Source organism: Melozone crissalis, unplaced genomic scaffold (genome assembly GCF_028551555.1).
Source record: "Melozone crissalis strain CALT ecotype California unplaced genomic scaffold, PUWL_Pcris_2 ptg000013l_1, whole genome shotgun sequence".
Taxonomy (NCBI): Eukaryota; Metazoa; Chordata; class Aves; order Passeriformes; family Passerellidae; genus Melozone; species Melozone crissalis.
The window spans coordinates 9,907,811-9,932,337 of NW_026535791.1; the positions used below are offsets into that span (position 1 = coordinate 9,907,811).

At 44.9% G+C, this 24,527-nt stretch overlaps 1 protein-coding gene across 1 annotated transcript in view; it reads right to left on the bottom strand.

The window, feature by feature from the left end:
- SMAD9 (SMAD family member 9) overlaps positions 1 to 23,388 on the bottom strand; it is a 35,560-nt gene extending 12,172 nt beyond the window's left edge. The window contains exons 1-3 of the mRNA XM_054271727.1: positions 23,347 to 23,388; positions 8,412 to 9,042; positions 1,770 to 2,027 (exon numbers count right to left, since the gene is read on the bottom strand). Coding sequence (XP_054127702.1) covers positions 1,770 to 2,027; positions 8,412 to 8,823 — 670 coding nt within the window. The 5' untranslated portion in view covers positions 8,824 to 9,042; positions 23,347 to 23,388. The remainder of the gene's footprint in view (positions 1 to 1,769; positions 2,028 to 8,411; positions 9,043 to 23,346) is intronic.
- Positions 23,389 to 24,527: the final 1,139 nt, after the last annotated feature.

Here is a 24,527-nt window from a genome sequence, read left to right on the forward strand (position 1 = left end):
GATAACTGTGAACTGTATCATTAGACAACCACTGAATCTTCCAAGTAAGTCATGTTATTCTATTCTATTTAAGCACTGCTCAGGACCTAGGAATTTCATACACTATATGATATTTCTAACACTTAAATGACATAACCCTCCAACAAAAAACAGTAAAACAGAGTCAAGAAATAGTGGAAGAGAAAATAAGTTACAGAAAGGAATATAATCACAGAATCATGTGGTTATGTGGATATTTTTGATGTCTGCTCCTAAACTAGTCACATTTAGGTCTCCTTATATCCACTAAAGAAAAACAGGAACCTGCAGACACAGTGTATTGGACATACACAAGAAGATGCAATGAATCTTTTTCTGGGAGTGTCTGTTTTCCTGCTCTGGTTACAGGGAGAGTATAGACAATTCCATGAGATGCAGAAACCTGCATTGCTGACATCTATATTTGGTCACAGCAATCCCTCTCAAGGTTCTTGATGCAACTCCAGTTTGCTTTAGATAGCCTTCCATCCCTAATTGTTACACAGGCAAATTATGCTTATCAGTAAGCCGTGTGCTGTGATATACTGAAGCTCAGGTTGAGCCACTTCCATTATTAAGTAGCTTTGCGAGGTCCCAAGTTCAGTTAAATGCACGAGTCAGAGTCATTACACAGCTGGAATGGGCCTGATTTACCTGTCAGGACCAGCTCCACTAAATCCAACTTAGTTACACACAGGAGAAAGAAAAATATTGGCAAGACAAACAAGTCTTGCTACTTGATGAAATGTTTCAGTGTTGCTAAATATGATATAATCAGAAATAGAGATCTAGAGAATAAATGAATGAAGGCACATCCAATGAATGAAAAGGGAAGGAAAAACATCATACTGTGTTGAAAGTATTCAATTTAAAAGGAAGTTCAAATGCTACAAAAACCTTGTAAAATAAACTTCTTTCTTAAAATGAAATAGGCATATCATTAAGGACCTGAATTTAAATGCTTCATAGTTAAGACACTAAAATCTTAAATTACAAGATTCTGACCCGAATTCATCTTTGTGAAAAAGCTGACATAACTGAAACTGCTTGAAAGTTAAAGTGCTGAAGTGAATCTGAACCATTTTATGATATTAAAATTAGCTCTTAGCTGTGTTGCATTAGCAGCAAAAGCACAGTTAAATTTTCAGGTAATTAGAGCTGTACTAAGTCAGGAGTTCACAGCACAAACTTATATCTGAGTGATATAAACCTGTTAATCTCGGAACTGTGGAACATGTTCCAAAGTCACAGGAACTTGTCTGGTGACTTCTCCAAGTGTTGGGCAAGATTGTTAAACATCTTAACTTTCTGAAATTTATACAGTCAGTAGGACTGCCATAAACTTAAAAAAAATTCTGCACACCAGTTTCCCCATTTTATCCTGTCTCCTTGATGGAGTTTCTAAAGGTTCCTACCCTGACCACCCTAGGTCCCTAACTTAGGTCTTGCAAGTGCTCGTTTCTGCCACACCTACTTCTCTCCTCAGTTTTTTCCCTAGAATAATCATGTCATCGCACCCAGGCACTTCTAGGAGCAGGACAACTACAGTTCTCAATCTCTTGAGCATCTGTCAGAAGGACTGAGAGACAATATACAGGAGACAGTCATGAAAAATCACATTCCAAGTCCATTCTATCCAACAGTTCAATCTGCAGCTACAGTCTGGGGGGAGCACAGAATTGTCACCTGACCCCAGGCCCTGTCACAACCCTCAAATGCCTCAGTGAGGGTGTCCCAAAGCTCATTCTTACCTGTGAGCTGATAGGGACTTCCTGGTCCAGAAGAGCTTTCTGGTGAGTTGGGGTAGCTGATGCTGTTGGGTGACTGGGAGAACATGTGGCTGGGGGATGAAGGGAAAGGGGTGCACGGAGGATGCTGGAAGGAATCCGGGTATGTGGCATTGTGCGGCATCAGTGGGTCGCTGTGCAGAGAAGTGTTTCGAAACTTGGCAAGGAGGCTGAGGTGAGGGTTAAATTCACTGTGCCTTGGAACAAGTACAGGAGGTAGGACTGAAAACAAAAACAACAGAAAAATGGTTAAAGCTGTGTTCTTGAAAGTATATCTTGTAAGTTAAAAAGAGGCATATTCCATGCTGCTCAAATATTGCTGTCTGCATACAAGTCATTGAAGAGTAATAAATCTGTCCAAAGTCAAGAATGAAAACTGAATTCTTGGACATTTTTCTCCAGATCTGCATCCAGTTACAGCAGTTTCACATGAAAAATAAGGAATCTTGACTTGAGCAAGGTACCACAAGTATGGCATGCAGAAATTCAGGAGGTATATCTCTCCCTTCCAAAATTACCTAATCCTCCCTTCTTCAAAAACTGAACACATCAGAAATTTTCTAAATATTATCACCAGGATGTGCCAAATTTACAGCCAAGTTTAATAACAATTAATAGTGCTCTACAATACACTGCATATTTTACTATCAGCGTGTTACAGATGGGCAAAAAGACGTACAGACCTGAAACCAGATCTAAAATGTTATCAGGTACTTGAAAATGCTGCCAGACAGACAGTGGGATCTTTGAAAGGAAATGTAAATGGCAATTCAAACATTGCAGCAATATCAATTTGGGTCTTGCAATATAGTTATAAAAGATCTAGCATAATAAGGCATATGTCAGTGGTTGGTATTTAAGACATGAAAAATGCAGGCCAGAAAACTGAAATCCAAATTAACCCATTTAAAAATTAGCCTAGAAGAAGATACTGCCTATCCACAAACTCTCTTCCTTTTTATCTCACACTGTCAGTGCTGTTAACAGCATTGCCCCTTTGAGAAACCCAAAGCTGATCCAAATTACTTTGGATTCTGACATAGTAGAATTAAGACTCAAAACACTTTGAAAACCCTGATTAGTGAGATACCTATGAAGATGCAGTCCCTAGGCTGGAACACAAGGAGGCTTGCTGATAAATTTACAATATGAGACTTCAACCTGAGGCTTTAACCACATCTTCCATAGTCCTTGGTGGAGAAAGCAGCCCCTACAATGGGTGATTCCTGTACTCCAAGATTTCTCTATTAGCTACTAGCTCACATAATGCCTAATTATCTTAGTTAAGGCTTTCAGCACAGGTAGGGAGAATGAATTCCCAGTTGGTATCGTGTAGATCTAAAAGCCACCAAAAAAGATAAGGAGGCAATTTGAGTTATTGTGAGAAGGATGAATTGTCCCAGCATCAGGGACAATTCAGCAGGCTTGTATTGACTGACTTAGTATCCAGAGTTCCTCTGGCTTAAAATTCAGCAGCACATCATCTTCCAGCCTATCCTTACTGGTTTATGGAAACAAGTAGCAATGTACACTCTTGTTTTTAAATGTTGATGGGAATATAGAGTTTGAACATGTTTTAACATATTGCTTGAGCCAAAGAGCTGTCTAGGTAAGGCAAATTATTTTTAGGTAGGTTAGCTAACAACTTTTAATTACAGCAAACTCTCATTTATCCAGCTTAATGAAAGAGTAGAATAATTGCTATTGAATAAAGCAAATAATGTATAGATAATGCAAAACATGTGCATGAAAAGAGGCTGCAGGAACTCTGCTTGGAATGCACATCAGTTGCTCAGAGAGCTGGGCATTTACAGTGCCTGGTACCAACAATGGGCTCACAGCTTCTTGCTCAATGCTGCAGTAGAGGCAGGGGTAAACAACTTGTCTGCCCACCCACTGGAATATACCACTGGGAGTTTGCTAGTCACCCATGACCTGAAGAACTGAGCCCTAACACTGCAAAAGATTGGACTGATGGCAGGGAGTTCACTGCAGAAGTTATCTTCTCCTCTGCCCAGAAACACAGGCACTGGCATACCTGTTAGGACACCACATATGCATGGTTCTCTGGCCCAATGCATTGCTAATTAGACCCTGGCCAAGACAAGGATTGGTGCTCTGGAGACTATTTTCTTTCCTTCTGCCTCTCATATGCCCCTGTTTGTGGCATGAAGAGTCTGCTGCCACTTTCTTGTTTGGTAAAGAAAGGTATTTCTGCTTCTTTGCTGTTCCTTTAGCTTTAAACATTCAGGTAGGACTCATACAGGCAATACAAGTGTTCACATCTGGCATGCACTGCCCAGTCCCCTGCAGACCTCTTCACAGCCAGTGGAGAGGAATAAACTCTTTAACTGCTATATACTGAGACAAGACCAATACCAGCACTGCAGATATAGTTTTGGTGAGCTGTATTCCTCCCATCCCATGCTGCTGTGAACAGCTCCAGGCTGTGAACTATTGCTGCTTCTGGAGTTTTCCTCAGCAGCTCCATGAAACTGGTCTGATGCTTGTCAGGTCTGCTGCTGATCAGCCAGCTCCGACCAGCAGCCTTCAAAAATGAGGAGCTGGAGATCATTTTGCACCCAGCAGAGGTGTTGAGAAAGGGGCAGCTGTGTGCAGCAATGTCCTGCAGTGTTGAGAGGCTGACACCTCACTGTGGGCACCACAGCTGAGGGAGCTGCTTCCTTTAGCCCTGTGAGAACTCAACTCCTTCTCTAAACGAAAGCTGAGAATCTGGATGTGTGAACAGCGCTTGCCAGGGAAAGCCTTTGATTTGCCTTGAGTGAGTCAGCAGGAAGAATTTTCAAGCCTTGAACTCCTTCCCAGCTCTGACCATGGCACTCTTAATTTCTGCTCTGCTGAACAGTTTGTTTGCCACTTCACTCACTCTTTCCACTGACTGTTCTGTGACTGCCTGGAGGGCTGAAGCCTCTGTGGTGGGGAAGCATTCCGAGATGTTCTTGTTTGTGGCTGAGAGTATACCCCAGGGCCTCGTTCTCCTTGTTCTTTCAGTAACATGTCACTCTCCAGGGCTCAGCCACTCTGAAGGAAGTGTGACCAGAGGCATAAATCTACGAGTAACTGAATGTGTTGGGACCTGTCTGTCCTCATAAATTATCCACATTTTCTCCACTCACTGGGGTCCTTTTCTTCTATGTGCTACTGTCCACCAAGAGCCAGAGGTGGATCCTTCCTTCTATGCATGCTGAAGTGTTGATGATCTTTGTTCAACTGAAGACAAATATGGTCGTGTCCTAAGTCCTGCCACTGCTTTTCATACCTTTCTCCCATTCCCTTTAGGCTTCAACAGTTCTTGCTGGGAACCTGGCTGTGCCTGTGACTTCAGATGCTAGCAAGCAAACTTCTCTGCCTCATTTTAATTTCAGGTACAACATCCACACTGTGATTTCTCACACATTAATCCATCTCCGCATAGTTTACTACTTTTGGAGACCACTCTCCAGTGATATCCACCTCTTCCCTGTGCCCATGGCTACTCCCAAGCACACGACCAACAGTGAAGCCATCAGGTGGTCTTCCACCTTGCAGGCTATCACATCTTAGTCCCACTCAGGCTTCATGAAAGCAGTCAGTTAGTCTAAGTCAAAACTTCTCCTATCCAGAGCAATGGTGCACCCTCAAATTTGCAATACTTACATATGAATGATCTCTTATAAAAACGATAGGGTACATGTTTAGGCAGCTTCTGCTGACACCAAACCAGACTTTTTAGAAGCTCTTTGAAGGCAACAAGGCAACAATGAAGGGGGAAGCAGAGCATAAGCAACATACCTACCCCTTTCTGATTTGGTGGCTAACTCCTCTCTGCAATGGGATGTTGCACACATATAGGGAATATTTTCTGGGTTTTTTTTCCTAAGTGGCACCTGCTATTCAGCAGACCTGAGAAGAAATCTGCCAGGAATAGTTGTAGCAGCAATAAAAGCCATGTGTAATCTGTGCAGTTTCAGTAGCAGAGCCTAAAATGGGACTGGGCCGCCTGAGGACACAGCAGAGGTAATGAAATCCCAGAATCTCTGACCAGATTTCAAAGCTGTACTCTAGTAACAGAGGATTTGCCAGGCTGTCAAAGAAAGAATGAGGCCCTCCCATCTTGGACACAGCTCATTCATTCTGGATTGAAGTTAATGGATCTGGTCATTGAGTGGTTGACTCAGCAAGAAAGACTGCAGTGATGGAAAATGATCCCGAAAAGGGTGGACATTCATATGAAAATAAGGCTGGTATGTGGATTATAAAAAATACAGTGTTGACTTATTCAGTGAGGGATTCTTTAGCTCCAGAGGATGAAACTCAGAGAATCTCATATAAGCCTAAAATCACCAACAGCCAAGATGCAGATTTCCTGCAGTTAAAAGAGGACTGTTGTTTAAACAGACTGGCACCTAAATCAACCACTCCCAGCCTTTTCTGCAGTGATCTCACTGCTGCCACTTTCTCATGAAGCTCATGTGTTCTCTTGCCTTGCCAACCCCTCCTTGCAGCACTGCTTTCTAACTGGAGCTGCATTGCACCACTTGCAGTGGTGCAAGTTCTCTCTGCTGCTGCTGCCCCAGAGTACCCGAGTGGGTTGCACTCTGCTACACTGTACAAATATATACTATGGCTGTGAGCTTAGGCTTCTGAGCTGTGCCTGTGAGCAGAGTTGTAGGAGTGAATACAACAGCCTGAGAGCAATTCCTGGGTCCTGTGGAGAACTGGCACAGCACAGCTTGTATCCTCACAGTTGCACTCACTTCCACCTCCAGAACAAGGTGGCCGAGTCCAAAGTGCCCAAAGTCCCTCCTGTGGGCTAACTCTGCACTCTGAGAGCTGCTAGTCCACACGAGTCCACATGGGTGAAAGCTGTTCCTGGGATCATGTTACCAATTCAGCAGTACCCAGACCTGCACCTTGTCCCCTTCTACTTTACTAGCACAGATACCGCCACTCTGCTGCACAGACAGACAATAGAGATGTGTTCACGTGTTCAAAAGCTTCTGAGTTTCAGGATCAGAACAACAAGCTTTGGCAGCCATTTAGCAGCTGCTGGACTATTCCATTAGCAGTGTTTGTTAGCTGGCACTGAAAAGATGAGAAAACCAGGGTTGAAATCAGCACTGTTCAGTGCTGTCAGCTTTGAGGAGACTCCATTAACTGCACCAAAGTTACACCAGAAGAAATAAGACTCTAAAGACTGCAGCCTGCAAATAAAGAAGTGCAATAAACAAAAAAATGGGATATTTTATGAGCATCTTTTCTTAAATTATTGAAGAGTTTACTTTAACAAGGCATGAGATCAGCTTTGTCCACTGAAAACTGTTGACAACAAGCGCCACTCAGTGTAGCTGTAAAATATAAAAATTTTGACAATGTTTACAGGAGATTGGATACACCTTCACAATGACAGCTCTGCTGCACTGGAAGGATTATCAGAAGAGGAAGCAGCCCCTAGTGTTTAACAAATGTTAACAAATGTTAACAAATGTCTTTCCCTTATTTCATCTGTGTGAAAAGAAACATCCCATGGTTCACTTATCTGATCAGAATGTCACCTCAGAGTAAAATTCATGCCAGACAAGGAGTAATCTCAGAATAAAAAGTATACACTTACCAACCGTATCCATTAGTAAATTAAATTACCGAGATTTTTGGCAGTAAGGGAGAGCCAGGTTAGACATTAGAAATCATTTTGAACTGTAAGGATAGAAAAGCAATAGCTTCACTTGCCTGGGGAGGTTGTAAAGCCTTAATCACATGGGATTTTTAGAGCTTATTAGGAAAATATCTGTCAGGAATATACCTGGTAATTTCGTTTGGTTCAGGAGTCTGGGCAGAGGAAAACAGGATGACTGCTAAAGACCTTTGCCAGCCCTGTTTTCCAAGATCCCTATAGAAGTCAACACTGAACACTACAATTTTTTAACAGCTGTTTCATTGACATAAAGCCCAATTAAATGACCTTTCAGTGAGGTCATAAGTTTTTAGTGCAGTCCAAAGAGGGTTATCAGTAGAAAATGTCAAAGTTTTATGGGAACCTGATGGATTTATTTCGCATAAACTCTCCGTTTAGGTAAGTAAATCCCACTTAAGGCAGTCCACCATGTATTTTAGGAAGAATCAACTGACCTGGTTTGGCATTCACTGCAAAATATGCCATTTTACTGCAACTCTTATCTTTAAAGAGAGAGCTAGTGTTTCCTGGGGCTTAATGAGTCAACTGTTAGTTTTCAGTGAGACATAAATCTCACCACGGTGGTGAGGCCAGGCTGGTGCCCGGACTTCATGCAAACCAGTTCAGATGGGGAGGATTCAGCACCCACGTCCAGGGAGAGGAAGCTGCTTTCAGCACCTTGGACAAGATCCGGGTACCCTCAGGGGTCCGACGGGACTCAGACCCCAACGGGAGAGGGGCTCCTTACTCCCTCCCTAATCCTGGCTGCCAGAGCTATGATAGCAGCAGGCAGGGTGAGACACAAGATCCTTCCATCAGATGGAACCTGCCTTTTCACATTTCAGAGCAAGGCTGTAGGATGCACCAAGACAGGACCTGCCAGAGCAAGAGCTAACACAGAGATGCGAATCATCTGCAGATGACATAATTACCTGGGGTTTCCACCCGCCGGTAATGGTAGGGGTTGATGCACACTTCTTTCTGTTTTGAGCCAAAAGGGAACTCACAACATTCCAGTGGTTTCAGCTCATGGTGAGACTGTAAGTCAGGCCAACGCCACACTCTGCAGTATATGACGTGGGGAAGCCCCTTGCGGTGAGACACCTGCAGCCGCCCGTCCAAGGAACGTGGGATCGTGACGCATTTACTGGGCTGACCCGGGCAGCTCAGAGCCCTCTCCAGTTCTTCCATGGCTCCTTTTTTCTTCTTTAACTTCTTCACCAAGGAATCAACAGCTTTTTCTGCCCACTTTTCTTCTTCATCTCCTTGTTTCCAGCCCAGCAGCCTTTTCACTGCGGGGCTGGTGAAGGAGAACAAGGAGCTGATAGGGGTGCTGGAGTGCATAAGAAGCAGAGATTGCGCACGAGCGTCAAGGGAAGCACAAACTGTTCTCCTGCCTTGCAAGGCCTGCACGGCGTTTCCACAGTGCTGCGATGGACACTTCCTTCAGTGGAAGAAGGAAGACAGGTTCTTTCACACGTACGTTTTTGTAGTCTTAGGCACAAGTAGTCTAACAGGGTGGGTCTCAGAACTTTCCAAACATCAAGAAACTGCTGATGAAGCCTGGAACAGCAACACAATACATGGTTAGGCTTCACACACTATTTCCATTGTTCCCTCAATAAAATGTTTTGAAAGAGAAATCATTCAAAATGTGTAGTTAATTTTCAGTGGTTTTCTGTTTGGTTTTTAATGTTTATTTTGGGCCCAAGCCTCTCTTCCACACTATCCACCCCACTCATTTTAGAGTTGGGGATTTCATGGAAATTGTAAAGTATCCAGTCACTTCAACTTGTGTTTAGAGTTTAATGCACCAGGCAAATGGTTGCAGGACTAAGATTATTATTAGTACAAAATAAAATTTACCCTCCTTTTTATAGGCTGGTAGCTGTAGGTTCAGCTCAATCATCTTCTATGAAAATAAATCTGTGATACCAAATTCTATGGAAGCAATGAGTAGAACACTGTTCTGATTTCAACTCGCTCTCTGCCACTCCAATCTCACTGTACTGTCAAGAGTTGTAAAATATTAACTGCAAAATTAATTTAAAATTCTCCTGGATTTCATTTAAGGCTTTTGAAAGATTTATTATTATTCTCTAAACTTATTTATATTTTCTTACATGGAAGAGAACATCTTTTTTGCCTATACAGTTTGTTTCTCTCTCATCAACAGTTCACAGCTTTCTGGATCCAAATCACAGACTTTTGGACACAGTTTGTGCTGGATGGATCCTGAGTGGATGGATCCTGAGTTATTTTGCTAGGAGTTGCTACATCTGACAAAGTCCAACAGAAAGAGTTTAGCTCTTGAGGGCTTTTCCTTTTTTTTTTTTTTTTTTTCCATATAGCTGGAGCCAGTCTAATTTTAGCTGAAAATTACATATTTCCACTGACTGGAACTCTGAGGAAAAAATGTCCTTGTATGTCAAGCTATTTACTGCTTTAAATATATTTCATGGACCCCCTGTGCAAAGCAAATCCAAAAGTCTGAACCACACAGAGGGCACTTGAAACAAGCGATGGGGCCAGCTTCCAAATGGATGCCTCTAGAAAAGCAGTTCCATGACTGCCCTAGCCCACCCTTGTGGACCTTTTTGCCCCACCAATAAAGGCCTGCTCCCAGTCCTCAGCACCACTTAGATGCAGCCACTGGGGAGACAGATATTGCCCAGCACAGGGAGCGGCAGAGCTTCACAAACCATATTTTGTGCAATTTCCTTGAATATACAGGTCTTGTAAGAGTTCAGAGGGCACCTGGGGACACCATGTGCAGGCACAGGTACAACACAGTGAGACAGGAGGCCAATTTAAGGACTGGTTCTTTGGCATACTTGGATACCCTCGGCGCCATGCAGCTCTGGAGCATGCTGCAGTGTGAGCACACATGGCCCAGGGCAGCACAGCCTCTTGGACAGGTTGTGATGTTTACTGAGGACCAAGGACTGCCTAGAGCTGTTTTTCTCCCAGCTCTTCTGTTTTGTTCTCATGCCCATCCCTATGCTCCACTGCATTTCCCTTTGAGAGATGCCCATCACTGAGAAATGCAGATACATGGAAACATAACAAGCTTTTTCCCTTCCTCCACAACAGCAGCAGTGGTGGGGGAAGGAGCTCAAAGTCCCAAAAGCCTTCCACTGCACTAGGAGGATGGAAGCACTTGTCCCCACAGAGCAGAAATCATGAAAGCAACTCTTTGGCAGCAGCTGCTCTTCCCCGAGATTTTCATATGCCAAGCGCCATAAAATCATGCACAAAGGAACTACAAAACAGGAAAACAGAACAGGCACACCTTGCTTCGGGCACCCACCACAGCACTGAGCTCTGGCTTATGCAATTTCTACATTATCAACTTATGTGTGTGTCCATTTGTCCCCGACTGTCAAGAGGGCTCTTGACAGAGCACGGCAGAAACCCCCTCCCTCATGCACTTCATCAGTCAAAGATCAATTACACAGGACTGTGGAAACCTGTCCCACCATACAAAAAGAACATTCAGATTCCAGATTTTTTTTCCCTGCTCTACATTAGTAGAAGTCCAATGACCTGGAGTATTTTAACTGGATAGTTACTAATGCCTCTAGACAAAACCAAAGTCTATTCCAAACACTTAGGGGGTACACGTGAAAATGAAGGAAAATCAGAGTGATTTATCACAGGAAAAAACACCCTCAATCTGTTTGTAAAACATAATGTGGATAAAATTTAGACAGGCAGGCTCCAGTCCTTGCAGGAGCAGGCTACAGAGCCCAGCACCAGCCCCATCCAGACATCCTGTGCAGTGGAAGTGTCTGTCCCTCGCTGCCCTGGTGAGAACCTGTGGAGGATCCACCAACACATTGCTGGCATTCCCTGGTGGCACCAAACTCGTCGTCACACGAGAATATAAAACAATGCTGGGATCACTGTGGATCAACCTTGAAAGCAGCAACAGGAAGCAAGGAAAGCCTGGGATGAAAGCCCACTGGACCAGTAGCAGTGTAGAAGTCTCTGCTCTATGCTGAGAGGGAAAAGGCTCACACTTCTTATCTGAGGGGGTCTCCTGGGCATTGGCATGTGTAAACAACTACTCCTGATAAGTTAATGCAACATTACAATCATCAGATGTGAAAACATACATGTTCACATAAAAGTATTGTCCTGAGATTTTCTTTTCCATTTTGACCAAGGTTTTAAATAAACACATTAATCTCGTTCAGTCAAATTAAATAACTCAACAGTGACATCAGTATGAGTCTGAGCACTGTTGTTGCTGGTGGGAGAGTCGCCAAGACTATGTGTATAAAAGCAAAAGCCATGCTTTGCAGACCATGTGATGTAGTCTCAGATAAGTACATTGCACAATTTCCTACCGCGCTCCCCCCAGTTTCTTCTAAAATCCTTTTTCCCCAAATTCAACTGACATATAAAATATAAATGGTATTAAATAAATTAAACAGCTTTCAAATAATATTATCAGAACATCCTAGTTTAATGTTATTAAATTACATAATACTGCACACTATTCAGCAGACTAAGCCCTGTGTTGCTACGCTTAGATTCTCCATTGCGAAACAGCGAGGCAGCCACTCTGCTCCAGGGCTGCAACGACTGAGATGTCAATTCACAATTTAATTTTAACAGTCTTTCAGTATAGCAGTTGCTTAAGCCATATGCCTTTGGTAACAAGCAACTTGACTACCCAACTGGAATGTTTCAAATCCACACTTGATATATTTTCTGTGCTGGTGATCTATTGTGTTTCTCGATGCACGATGCAGTTTAGAGTAGCAGTGGGGAGGGAAGTGTTACAGTTTTGATCCATATTCCCAGCACACATCCATTACATAATGATGGAAGTTCTGGTCTGGTCAGCTCTATCTCCCTCAGTGAGAATATGATGTGGTATTATGATGTGCTATCATGAGGATGAGTCAGGCATCGTTCAGGATACTTTCCTAACACAATTCCCTCCCCTGGGACTACAAGGAAGGCTTTGTCTATCTGTCAGCTAAGTGAAGGGTCAACACCAAACACGGTCAGTCTTCCATGCTGTAAATCTTTATTCCATCACTGAGTATAGCCTAAGATCTGAAGCTTGATTTAGGGAAGAGGTATAAGACATATGAGATGTGAGCATATGAGATGTGAGCACCTTTTTTTTTTCCTGCAGCCTGCAGAGAAGGTGGGACTGGAAACATGTCAGCCCAGTTCACTGGCTCCATTCTCGCTAAACATAAGGTTGTCTACTATTGCTGTGGCATAACAGTGGTGGGAAACATCTCTGGGCATGGGAACTTTATTACCTGTAGCATGTTATTACCACAGCATCTGGAATGGCTTTGGTCGGTGCCAGCAGCACTCCCCCAAACCACTTTTGTGCAGAGTTCAAGAGTTAGGAGGGAACAGGGGTCACTCCTAATAACAAGTCAGCATAAAGCCACCATGTTTTGGAGGGTGAGACAACCATTGTACAGAAGTAAGCCTCAAGGCCAAGAACAGTATAAGGCATGCTTAATTTATTAGTATAGAAGCAGTCTTTCAATAGAATTTACTTGGCCACGTAAACATGTCCAAATTTTTATCACCCATCTGACCTACTCATCTTCAAGTCCCTAAATCTGTATTTGAGAAGAATATGTGTGTACATAGCATGGAGCATTTCACATAAAGGTAAATATCCAGAAAAAAAAATAGCAAAATCAGGCACTGCATACAGCTAATGTGTGAGATGAGACACCTCAAGTCAGAATGACTGCTGCTAATAGCCAGCAAAATGGACATGAAGTAGAAGGGACTAGGATATTTTCTTCTCCTTCAATGCCCATTTTTCACCTTCTAGTGTAGAAATAGCCTGTAGGTCCTCAGGTCAACAGGAGAAATGTGTTGCTCCAGGAGCTTCACTTCAGTAACTTCTACTGTGGTACTAAAGAGCCTGACACACCAGGAGCAGAGGAAAGCCCACCATAACTGTGGGCTTACAGTTTCCTAACTGGAGACAAGCCCTGATGAAGCCAATAAGAGAGATTCCAGAGTTCATGGATATTAAACATGCCCTCCTCTCTGTCTAGTGCAAACATGCTGACATCTCCACAATGAAAAGATTTGGTAAGTTCAGATTTTACCTAATGTAAGAAGGATCTGTTGCGTCAGGGAAGATTCACATCACACACCAGCAGAATGCCTGTGCAGTCCAACATGCTGATGAAGTTTCCTCTAATTCAGTTGTCATAGAATCACAGAATCAAAGAATATCCTGAACTGAAAGGGGCACACTAGAGTCATCAAAACCAACTCCTGGCCCTGCACAGGCCAGCCCAGGAGTCACACCATGTGCCTCAGAGTGTTGTCCAAACACTTCTTGAACTCTGTCAGGCTTGGTGCTATGATCACTTCTCTGGGTGAAGAAACTTTTCCTGATATCCAACCTCAAAAAAAACCCCCAAAAAAACCAAAAAACAAAAAAACTCAAATCACCCTCTGGGTGAAGAAACTTTTCCTGATATCCAACCTAAACCTCCTCTGACACAGCTTCATACCATTCCCTCAGGCTGGGGGAATTTCACTCCCATAGGCACAGCAGGGAAATTGTACCAGTCCTTGTTAAATTTCACTCTAAGCTTTCTGCAGAAGTCAAAAAGGAAAACTTTCACAGATGCTAATGACAACAGACTTAAGACACCACTGTGTGAAAACAAAGTGTCCAACATCCTTCAAAAGCGTATCTGTGTATGTGCATGCAAGCAGAAGTGTGGGCAGATGTGTATGTACTCATGATCTCAGCATAAAGCTTCAAGGTGCTGCCTCCACTCCAGCACTTGTCTGGTGAGAGGCATGGCTATCTGTCTTGAGAATGCCTGACATCATCAGTCTCAGTGTCACTGCAACAGCTAAGTAAGGCCACAGAGGGAGATTTCTCAGAGGGTCATCTAGACATAAGCTGTGCAGTTCTTGGGGATGCATGCAGCTGGAAAACACAGCAGTGAGACAATTATAGCTGGAAGTCTGACACTCAGCAACTAAATCACAACAGAACTGGAAGGGAGAAAATTGTTTCAGTCGAACAGTGTGAAGAAGAATGCAGTGAACATGCTCTTGGTTAGTTATTTTTACCTAGTGCTGATTCAGTAACTTCTACCTACTATGAAAGAGAGAAGTATGTGAGTTTTCTTAAATCAAATTATTCTTGGTATGTTTTCAAATGTGCCCAGCTGACAGCAGCCTGCACACACTCAGGGCTGGCAGAGAACCACCCAAGTCAAATCATCACTGCTACTTGCTCTGGGGATCTTCTACACATCAGCAGGGAAAAGGGTTTCAAAACAAACAAACAAACAAAAGTGTGTACAAATATGTGGGTCTCAAATGTGTGGCAAACCTCACCAACCTTGCCTCGGGCCTCATGCACCAATCTTTTTATATTTTTGCCCTAACAGCAACTTGGAGCTGGGCAACAGAGGTTTCACGTGTACACTCATTTCAGGAGAGCAGTGTGAAAGCACAGCCTGAGGAGCACAGTCCATTAATCAGCTCATGGCTCAGCAACTGTGGCCACATGTTATCTTTGAAGCATGTAGATCACTTGCTCCACTCATGGCACCCTCAGCATCAGTTGGGATCCCCCGAGGCTTCTTGTTGCCCTTGGGACCCACCCTTGGGACAAGGGTGCTATTATGAACCCATCTGAAACCACTGTCTTTCACACACAGGAAAATACAGTGAATGAATTATTCATTACAGTGTTCCCAACTTCTTCCACAACCACAGAACCTAACACCTAGGGTTTTAATTTAATAGGATGAAAAGAAGGTTGGGGTTTTTTAATTAGGAAATTAAATTTCTTTTCAGTTTGACCCTGGACTGCTCCAACTAAAAACACATCCAATGATAGGAGGTAGAGTGTTTGAAGCTCAAATGTATCCATGTTTCGCACAGCCCTGGGAGCATCTTGTTTATTCATATAAGCTTAAATGAATAAGCTTCTGAAACTAATTTTCTTGAGTATTTTTCAAGTTTGTTTAGAAAACCCTTCTACAGTGAACTTTATGTGCAGGCATCAATATCACAAAGCAAATCTCACAGCACCTCATGCTTCTCCAGCCACTTATTCACCCTGTCGAGCCTTCACCTGAACTCACTGCCTCTCAAATAAAGTAAGAACAAAATTTGATGCTAGTGAGTAAAAATTTCAGGTATTCACATAATTGTTCTGAGCTCATGTAACCACTCAAGTATTACCTCATCTACTCAGCATCTTTTAGCTGCTCGTGACAGGAATAACACATTCTTACTTGATACAAAGGAGGAAATATTCAAGTATATAAGCTACACACCTTAACACAGCTATGTGCACTTCCACACAAACAAACAAACACCTGCAGAAGTGTTTCAGGAGCATAAACTCTGTCACAAAAGAAAATTAAGTACCCAGGTCATGTCTGGTATGCCCATGATGCCTGATTAGTAAGCAATTCCTGCTGTAGGACTGCTGTGGGACTGTGGATGAGCACATTGGCAGATGTTTCAACAAAGCTTTGTTGGTGTGACATAAGATGGGGAGAGCAGAGGTTCTTGGGCATGGTAACAGTACCCCCATGTGCAAAGTCTGCTGCAGGCAGGATAGGGGCAATCCATCTTTCATGTCCACTTGAAAAATCAGGGAGTAGGATAGATACATGTTGGGACAGTTGCTGCCGTCTGCAAGAGCATTTTACACAGCTTGCTTCAAGAATAACTGTGCTGGCCTTGGGGAGGAAGAAGGGACTGGAAAACTCCTTGAGATGAGCCCTAATGACTGTACATCCCTTACTAGAACTGAGTAAAAGGGTCCCTCTCTTCTGGTGTAGCACTGGGCTAGCACGGCTACACTGGCTTTGACCCCTGGGCTACTTGCATCCAGCTGCTGAGGATGGCAACCCAAACCAGAGGGTTGATGTTCCCACCAAATTTTGTCTTTGAAAATCTCCCACAATATCTGAAGGCACCCCACAAAACTACCACAACCAAAGTCTATGTAAAAATATTAAACTGGACCAATTTATCACTATGATCTCTCTCCGACTGCACTTCCTTCCTCGGTATTAATTTTTAAAGGAAACCAGTGACTGTGATGTTTATAAGGAGTGAACCACACAGTATTCCCTGTCTGGGCCACACCAAAGTTTCTAAGATGCAATCCCACAGGGACACATCCTCTTCTCTGCTTCACACCCTGCTCCCTGCAGGCAGGAAGAAGACCCATCCACCCAGTCCCTGCCTTACCTCTTCCTGAGGCTGCCTTGCTCACACTCATCCGGCACCTCCAAGGAAGAGCCCCTCTCTCAGCTGCTTTCCTCCAGCAGAGCTGCAGGCTAAGGAGCACTCATGCCATGGAGGAGCTCTGAGGGTACATCTGTGGGAGACGGCAGGAGGCATTGGGGTGATGGGGAGGTGCATCAACCTGCCCTAGGAAGCCAAAATGTCTTCTCATGGCTCTGGCTATCCCCATTTTACAGCCAGTTGGTCCTGCATTCCTCACATACCCACCATTCCCAAAGAAACTGCAGCAAAGCCCATTGGTGTTTCTAAAAATGGAAGGGTTAGAAATACGCAAAAAAAATAGAATTCCCGCTTTTAAAATAAAAGCTGATTCGTCTCTGATACAAAGCATGAAGCCAAGTGCCTCCAGAACAAACACAAAGGAAGAAGAGAACTTGAAAAGAACTTCAGCTTCCATGCTAGTCTAAAGTTTACAGCCACAATAATAGGATTCCGTAATCCTTGTTATCAATCACTGGCATTCTTGGAGTCATTCCCAAATACTCATTTTAGGAAAAGGATTTGCTTAGATTCAGATGTTAAGAATGTTGTGAATAAGGATACTTGTAAAGAACAATTACTTCACCAATAATGTGGCACATAGTGTGATAAGAACCTATTCTGGAAATTTAGTGTCTTAAACTGTCAGAAGAGAATATGCTTTTGCATACCTGGTTGTGCCTTTACAGTGCACACAGGGAAAAAGGACAAAGCAAATGTTCTCCTCACATTGTATGGTAGCACATCCCACCTCAGGGAGGTCTGTCTGAAGCATTACTCAGTTCTAGTGTTAAAATAGGAGACGTCTTTTGCAGATGATTTAGCATCTCACAGCTTGGAAAGTGAAATACAGATCAATAAAAAACGCAAAAGGAAGAACTTCCAGAAGCACTTCCCCTCTGAGTGGCAGCAGGGCTGGGGAGGAAGCAACAGTACTGCTGGCCACGTCTCTTTCTCTGCAGGTGAGACAGCCTGGCTAACTGCACAGGGGGGATAGATTTCACACACAAGACACTTTCTGTACACATCACACTAGCAGTTGTCCACGGAATCGCATTAGCATTTCATTGTGTTCAAACCATATCACACTCGAATCTGTTTTTCCTAAAAGGCCTCCATTGTGCATCACTGTGGGAAATTGCTAATGCAATAAGATTGACATATAGGTTCTCCTGCATGAACATCCGCAGTAATCTGTGCTAATTGAGCCCTCAGTGGCTTGTGAAACCCTGCAGGGGGGAGGAAGGGTGGAGCATCCACACGGCCTGCATCTTGGAGAGCTGCAGCAAATAACTGTGTGGAGAAAAGGTAAACACTAGTATTAGTGTGCTTTATCATGTAAAGATCTGGTCCAGTGGCAAGGATTGCCTTGGTCAAGGGACCAGGACATTTTCTTTGAAAAATATCTGGATATGCTTGGACTGTCTGTGGAAGTTATTTCCCAACAACAGGACTAAGAACAAAAGGAGTGAGAACTTGCCTATCTAGTTCCCTCCTGTGGGGGAAAGAAGGAGATAGCTGGCCATTCCCAGCGACTTCAGCTGAAGATGTGGGTGCTCAGATTCTCTGCAAACCAGAACATCTTCTTAGGAGATTAAACAGGTTTCATATGCCTACATTTGAGCCTGGGAAAAAAAAAACCCAAAGACTGGATTCTCTTTAGCATGTAAGATGACATGTCGTGTTAACTACCAGCTGTCTCAGAAGGCACAAATCAGGCCCTGAGTCCTTAGAAGAAATATTTTACTCTTCTTCAAATCCATCTCAGGATTCCAAGGAATATTCCATCTCTTCATGGCTGTTGCTACCCTTCCTCTCCCCTCCTGAGTGCCTGGGCCACTCAGCTCTGGCCCAGGCAGCCCGTACAGCCCAAGGCTCCCGAGGAGGGCATGACCAGGAAGCCTGAGTGGTCCTGTAGGACCATGCAGCAGGACAGGCATGGGAGCTGCAGCCTCCCATGGGAATGGATTTTGGTTTCTCTGCTCTAGATGTCTCTGTGAAGGTGTCATGCCCTGTGTGAAGTAATCCAAGATCTGTTGATGAGAGAGAGATAAATCAGCTACCTCACGTATGCTGCAGGGTGAGAAGCTGCACCTTGGCAGCTGGGCCAGAGTAATTTGACAGAGACAAGTAGGTTTGGATAGGCAAGACCAGCAAGCAACCAAAAGAGAGTTTTGAAAAGCCACATGAACTGCTTGTGCCTCAGGTCAGTTTTGTGCCCACCGGGCAGCATGTGGGATTGCTCCCTGCCACAGGCCTCAGGGTGAACAGCCTTCCCTCAGGTGCATCTGTCCCACAGGTGTCCTGACAGGAATGGCTTTGTAAAGCATGATCTGATGAGTAATGCAGCAAAGAAATGCTTAAAAGAAAAAAAAAAAAAAAAGTGGGGTTTTTGGGGTTTTGGTTTTGGTTTTTGTGTGTGTTTTTGGTTTTGGTGGTTTTTTTTTGTTGTTGTTTGTTTGGTTTTTTTTTTGTTAAGGGAAGGCAAGCAAGAAAACACATGTAAAAAAAAGATTAGGCATTGTTGAAATGTATTGACCTCAGCTGCAGGGTTATTCACACTATAAAGGATTCTTCATTAGGTGGAGCTTTGCTGCTGGCAGACAAGGCCTGCTGGAAAGGGCACCCCCATGGCCAGCTCCTGCCTGCTGTTCTGCCCAGCACGGCTGCGTGACCCAGCTCACCAGCAGGCCGAGCAAACACAGAACCACCGCTACCAAGAAGTGGCCAGTCTGGCTCCCATTGTAGCCAGGTAATGAGGGTGAAAGGAAGTCTGAAGCAGAACAAACTCTAATGACCCACGGGTCTGCTAATTTTCTTTCCTCCTCATTTCTCTCTTTTAATGGACAGTGAGTTTGAGGCCAACAGTTGTGGGGAACTCAGGATGTGAGGAATATTTTCAAAACCTATACAAAGGCCAGGCATATAGAGAGACTCCAGAATGGGAGATGTTTCAGGAAGAAAAGTAAAAGATGCAGGATTTTGCATCTGGGAGCAGAACGTAGGTGGGAGAAGAGATCTTGTTGGGAAATAGGAGGTTGCAGTATCAAGCTGGAAGGTTGCCACAGTGTGGACTAATGCTTTGGCAGCTGCAAAAAAAAGGAAGGAGGAATGTAAGAAGTAACACAAAGAAAAATTGTCAAGAGATATCTGGAAGTATCACAACCTGTGAGGAAATAGAAGAGGCAAAGATGATGCTAAGCTTGGCAGAGGGAGGATGGTGATGCCACTGACAAGGAAAAAAGAGTGGGAAGGAAACAAGTTCTGGGTAGAAAGATGTGAAAGATAAGGCTTTGCTTCTCCCAGTCAGAAACACACTTCGGTCTTAATGATGTCTCAGAAAAACAGAGATCAATTATCAGACTTTCTTCTTCTGTTTTTTTTCTTGGTTTTTAAAGTAGGGCTGGCTGCATAAATTGGGAAGTCTCCTTCACTCCATGACTACTTCCACCATGTCCTTGCTGTGCCCCTGTTTAGAGGAACTGAACCTCAAAGAGAGCTGCTCAACCTTACATCTGTCTAAGGTGCAGAAATCTGAAATGGTCCTGTAGAACAATCCACCTGATGTTTCACCTGCTTTAATTAAAATGCAAACATGTATTGGTCAGGATCTCTGTCTGGACTCTGGTCCTGCACTCTATTAAATCCACTCATCTGCAAAAGCACAGCCATATTTTTAGCTGCTATAATAAATACACAGGGCCCAAATCTCTGTAAGCCACCTTTCCACCTGTAAAATTCCCACAGTACTAACTATTCAAACACTGCAGGCAAACTATCGGATGGGAAATAATTTGGGATATTTTTGAAAAATTAATTTTGTTGCACTGTGTTCAAAGTCTAGTGCTTCTCACAACTGTTCTCAAAGACAGTAATAAGACTGCAATGATTATCCCAAATTGTTGTTCTTATTACTATCCCTTGCTGCTCATGCACAGCAACACTAATGGTTCTTTACACTCACTTGTATCAGGAAACCAGGCAGTCAGACAGAACAACCTTTACTACGTATATTTCTGCTGTATTGTTTTCAGTTAAAATATTTCTGATGCATTATTTGGGGTTTTTTTGTCTTCCCCAGCCCTGTAATTATTATTTGTAAAGGGTATATATTGCACAGAAAATGGAATCTCTCTACACTATCACAGTATTTTTTGCAGCAGACAAATTATAGAGCATGTATATATATACATATATATATTTGTCTCCCCTTATTCTTTTAAGTTTCTTTGAAACAGGGTGCCCAGTACTGCTGGTGCTGGAATTACTGTTAGTCAGTATCAGCACTGGTGATAAACTCCAGCTAGTGTTTTGGTTAAAGGTCACTTGTAATTAGTAGTCATTGTCCTTTGAATTTAACAATGGGAAAATAAAACTTTATAGCGACAGATTAGCCTGGCCATCAAAATTACAGCACTTTAGCACTCAGGAGAGAGGATTGCATGACACACTATCTCCCTGTCTGATAACAGCAGATAGCTAAGAATTCAAACATGAGATGCAGAAAGCCTGTAAAAGAATAAAAGGAGAGAAAGGAGAATTAACTGTGCAGATGTTACGTGATACTTTGTATTGACACTTCCACACTCCTCTTCCAGTGAGCTGGGCCTCATGTTGTACCCACTGAAGCAAAGATGGAGCACTGCTGCCCATTTTCGTGAGAGTAGCTTTCAAACCCGAGGTGCTAAAGAGTTCCTCTACACCACATCCCCACCTTCTGCAGATACTTGGCATGTGTGTGCATGACTCTTTAGTGAAATACTAATTCTCAACTTCTTCACAAAGTTGGGCAGTTGAGAGCTTTGTGTGTGTTTGTTTCAGTTGCTGCATGTAAATAAAAGCTCTCTCCACCTTGTATCAGTTTACAAATACTGACACGGATTTGATGCATCCATCAGGAAATCTCTTGGTTTGCATATATAATTTGGATATGATAAGGATTTGTTGTAAAATACACTTGACCCTTATTCAAGGCCCTTTTGCAGAATTCCTGTTTATCAGCTTATGTGCAAGCTAATAAAGTGAAGAAGAAAATGTTTCTAATTCCATCACAAAGGGCAGAGGGAAATGGGAACTACTGCTAAACCCAGTAAATACAAGATATCCTTCCTGATACAACTGACTAAAAATGTATTTTTGGGCATGTTTATTTTAGCTACTAAGTCAAATTAACTCAATATTTAAAAAACCAAAAAACAAACCACAAACATCCCCAGCGTCTGCTTTAAAATCTAACAGGAAGCAAAGATGAACCAGCCAGACACTGGTACTTATCAAATCTGAAAGAAGGGAGTTGTCTGGCTGGATTAAAAGAGATGAGGTTTGTTTGAGTGATGACATTTGTCCTACCGTTGCTGAGGAGAAGAATTTTGCAGCACTTTCTTCATCTCATGCTCCTGAAGATGGGAAGATTAGTCCTACCACACCGATACTTGCACCTATAGAGGGGCACATTTCCACACAGCGGAGATGCTGAAGAGTACTGAAACTTGCGTTATCTGCAGTGCCCTTCTCAAACCACTGCAAACTTGAATTCATTCCCAAGCCGTGCACACAATTTCCTACTTCTGCCAAGGGAGAGCTCCTTCACTAAATAGTTGACCATTCTGGGCTGAAATATTTATTTCACTAATTTATAAGATGTAAGTAATTAACAGCGGGCGTGCATCTGCACATGTCCATGTGTGTGTCTTTTATTTTTATTCCACTAATGCCTCTTTTAAAGCAGACCTGGCTAGCACGAAATAAATGGACCCATAAAATCAAACACAAAGTTACCAAACAATATCTGAATTGTTACCAATAAGCTGAACTCCGAATTTCCCCCCACTTAGAGCTGCCTGGGCACGGAGATAAAATTGCAGTGATTTCTAATTTGCCATATCGAGGGCTATTGTTTTTGGAAATGTTGGTTATTTGCTAACCAACAAACGTGCAACGTTTTAACTTCGGAGCCAAAAGACAAGAAGCCAATCAGAGTCACCGTTCGGAGCTGGAATAAAAACCCCGAATCCCAGCAATTGTGCTCCGTTTTTCCCGGGAGCGTGTCCAGGAGCGGGATTTCTTGAACAGAAAATAACCTCTGAAAGGAAAAGTATTTCCAAACGTGTCATGTGGGGCTCTGTTGTTTCTTTTCTTTCCTTTTTTTTTTTTTCTTTTTTTTTAACCTCCCCTCTCCTACTTAAGCGAGAAAGAAAGAAAAAATCCTGACAGCGGGAAGACTTGTCACCGTTTAGCCATCCATAAAAATGTTTTTCCCCGCGCTCCTCCTTTCGCTCGCCGTCCTGGCGTCGGTCTGTCTCATCTCGCTGCTCTGCGGCCCCAGCCCCCGCCCGCACACCGCCCCAGCGCAGCGGGGCCGGGGCCGCCAGCCGGGGGGACCCCGGCCCGGGGCGCCGCCGCGGCTGCTCCGCCGGGCTCTCGGGGCGATGGATGATGCTGCGGCCGCCGCCGCCGCCCCGCCGCCCGGCACCGCTCGGGAAGGATGCGGGACAGCCCCGGCGCGAAGTTTGGAGCGACGGCGCTGTCCCCCGTCCCCTCTGCTTCCCCCCTCGCCCTTGCCGGGACGCTGCCGGGAGCCCCGGCTCTTACCTGCCACGGGCGCGGGCTGGGGTCTCGGCGCGCCGCGGGCGGGAGCGGGGCTGCAGCTGCGCGGCGGCGGCGGCGGCGGGGCCAGGGCGCAGCGGCAGCGGCAGCAGCAGCCCCGGCCGGCGTCAGTCAGGCGGGAGCCGCCAGGCTGTATTAGTGCGCCGGGCTGGAGCGCGGCCAGCAGCGCCGCGGCCGCTGGCCCGCCCCTCGGCCCCCCGCCCCCGCGCCCCCCCGGCCGCGCTCACACACACGCGCACACACACACACACACACACGATCGCACACACACGCTCACACACAGCCGAGATGGCTCGCACACACACAAGCGCACATCCACACTCTCGCACACTTGGCACCGCTCACACACGCGCGCGTCCACACAGATACAGATATACACACACGCTCAAGCACACACGGACGAGCACACGCCCATGTGAGTTACACACTCACACTCACAGGCACACTTTCATCATGCATCTCCCCGCACCCGCAGCACGCCGCCCTCGCCGGGCTCACCGCTCCGCGCCCGCCGAGTTCTGCCCCTCCGGAGCACGGGCTCCCCGTGACAGAGCTCACCCGCAGGCACAGACACACACGAACCACCTCCGCCGAACCCGCCCTTATCACACGCCCGCTGCCGCTCACCCCCAGCCCCTCGGGGGCCGCCATCCCGCCGGCCCGGGCTGCCCGCCGAGGGGGTGCCCCGGTCGCTGCCCTGCCCGGGGCCGTGCGGGGCCGCCGAGGCGTCTGTGTGTGACAGCCGGGTCGCCCCGGGACAGGTCTTTCCCGAAACTGCCTCTGCAGCCGGTCCTTCCCCGGGGTCCCTCTCGCCAATGCCCGAGGATGGACACCGGGGCCAAGCGGGGAGTGGGCAACTTCAGCCCCGTCCTGCGCTGCTACCAGCGCTGCTGACCCGGCTTTTGGGCGCAGGAGACAAATGCCGGCTGCGGGCAAAGACTCGGAATCAACGTCGTCCCTCTGGGACGGCTGGACAGCACAGCTGCAACGGGTTTGGGGATCAGACTGCGCCTTCCCACGCCGGGCTGCGCGGAGGTCCCATCATTTCTCGGACTGGTCAGAGAACACCAAACTGCAGCTGGCCCTGACGAGCAGATGCATCTCCTGCTCCAGAGATTACCTATTAAACCCTCATATTCCCTAAAAGTAAGCATCTCTAGCTATGT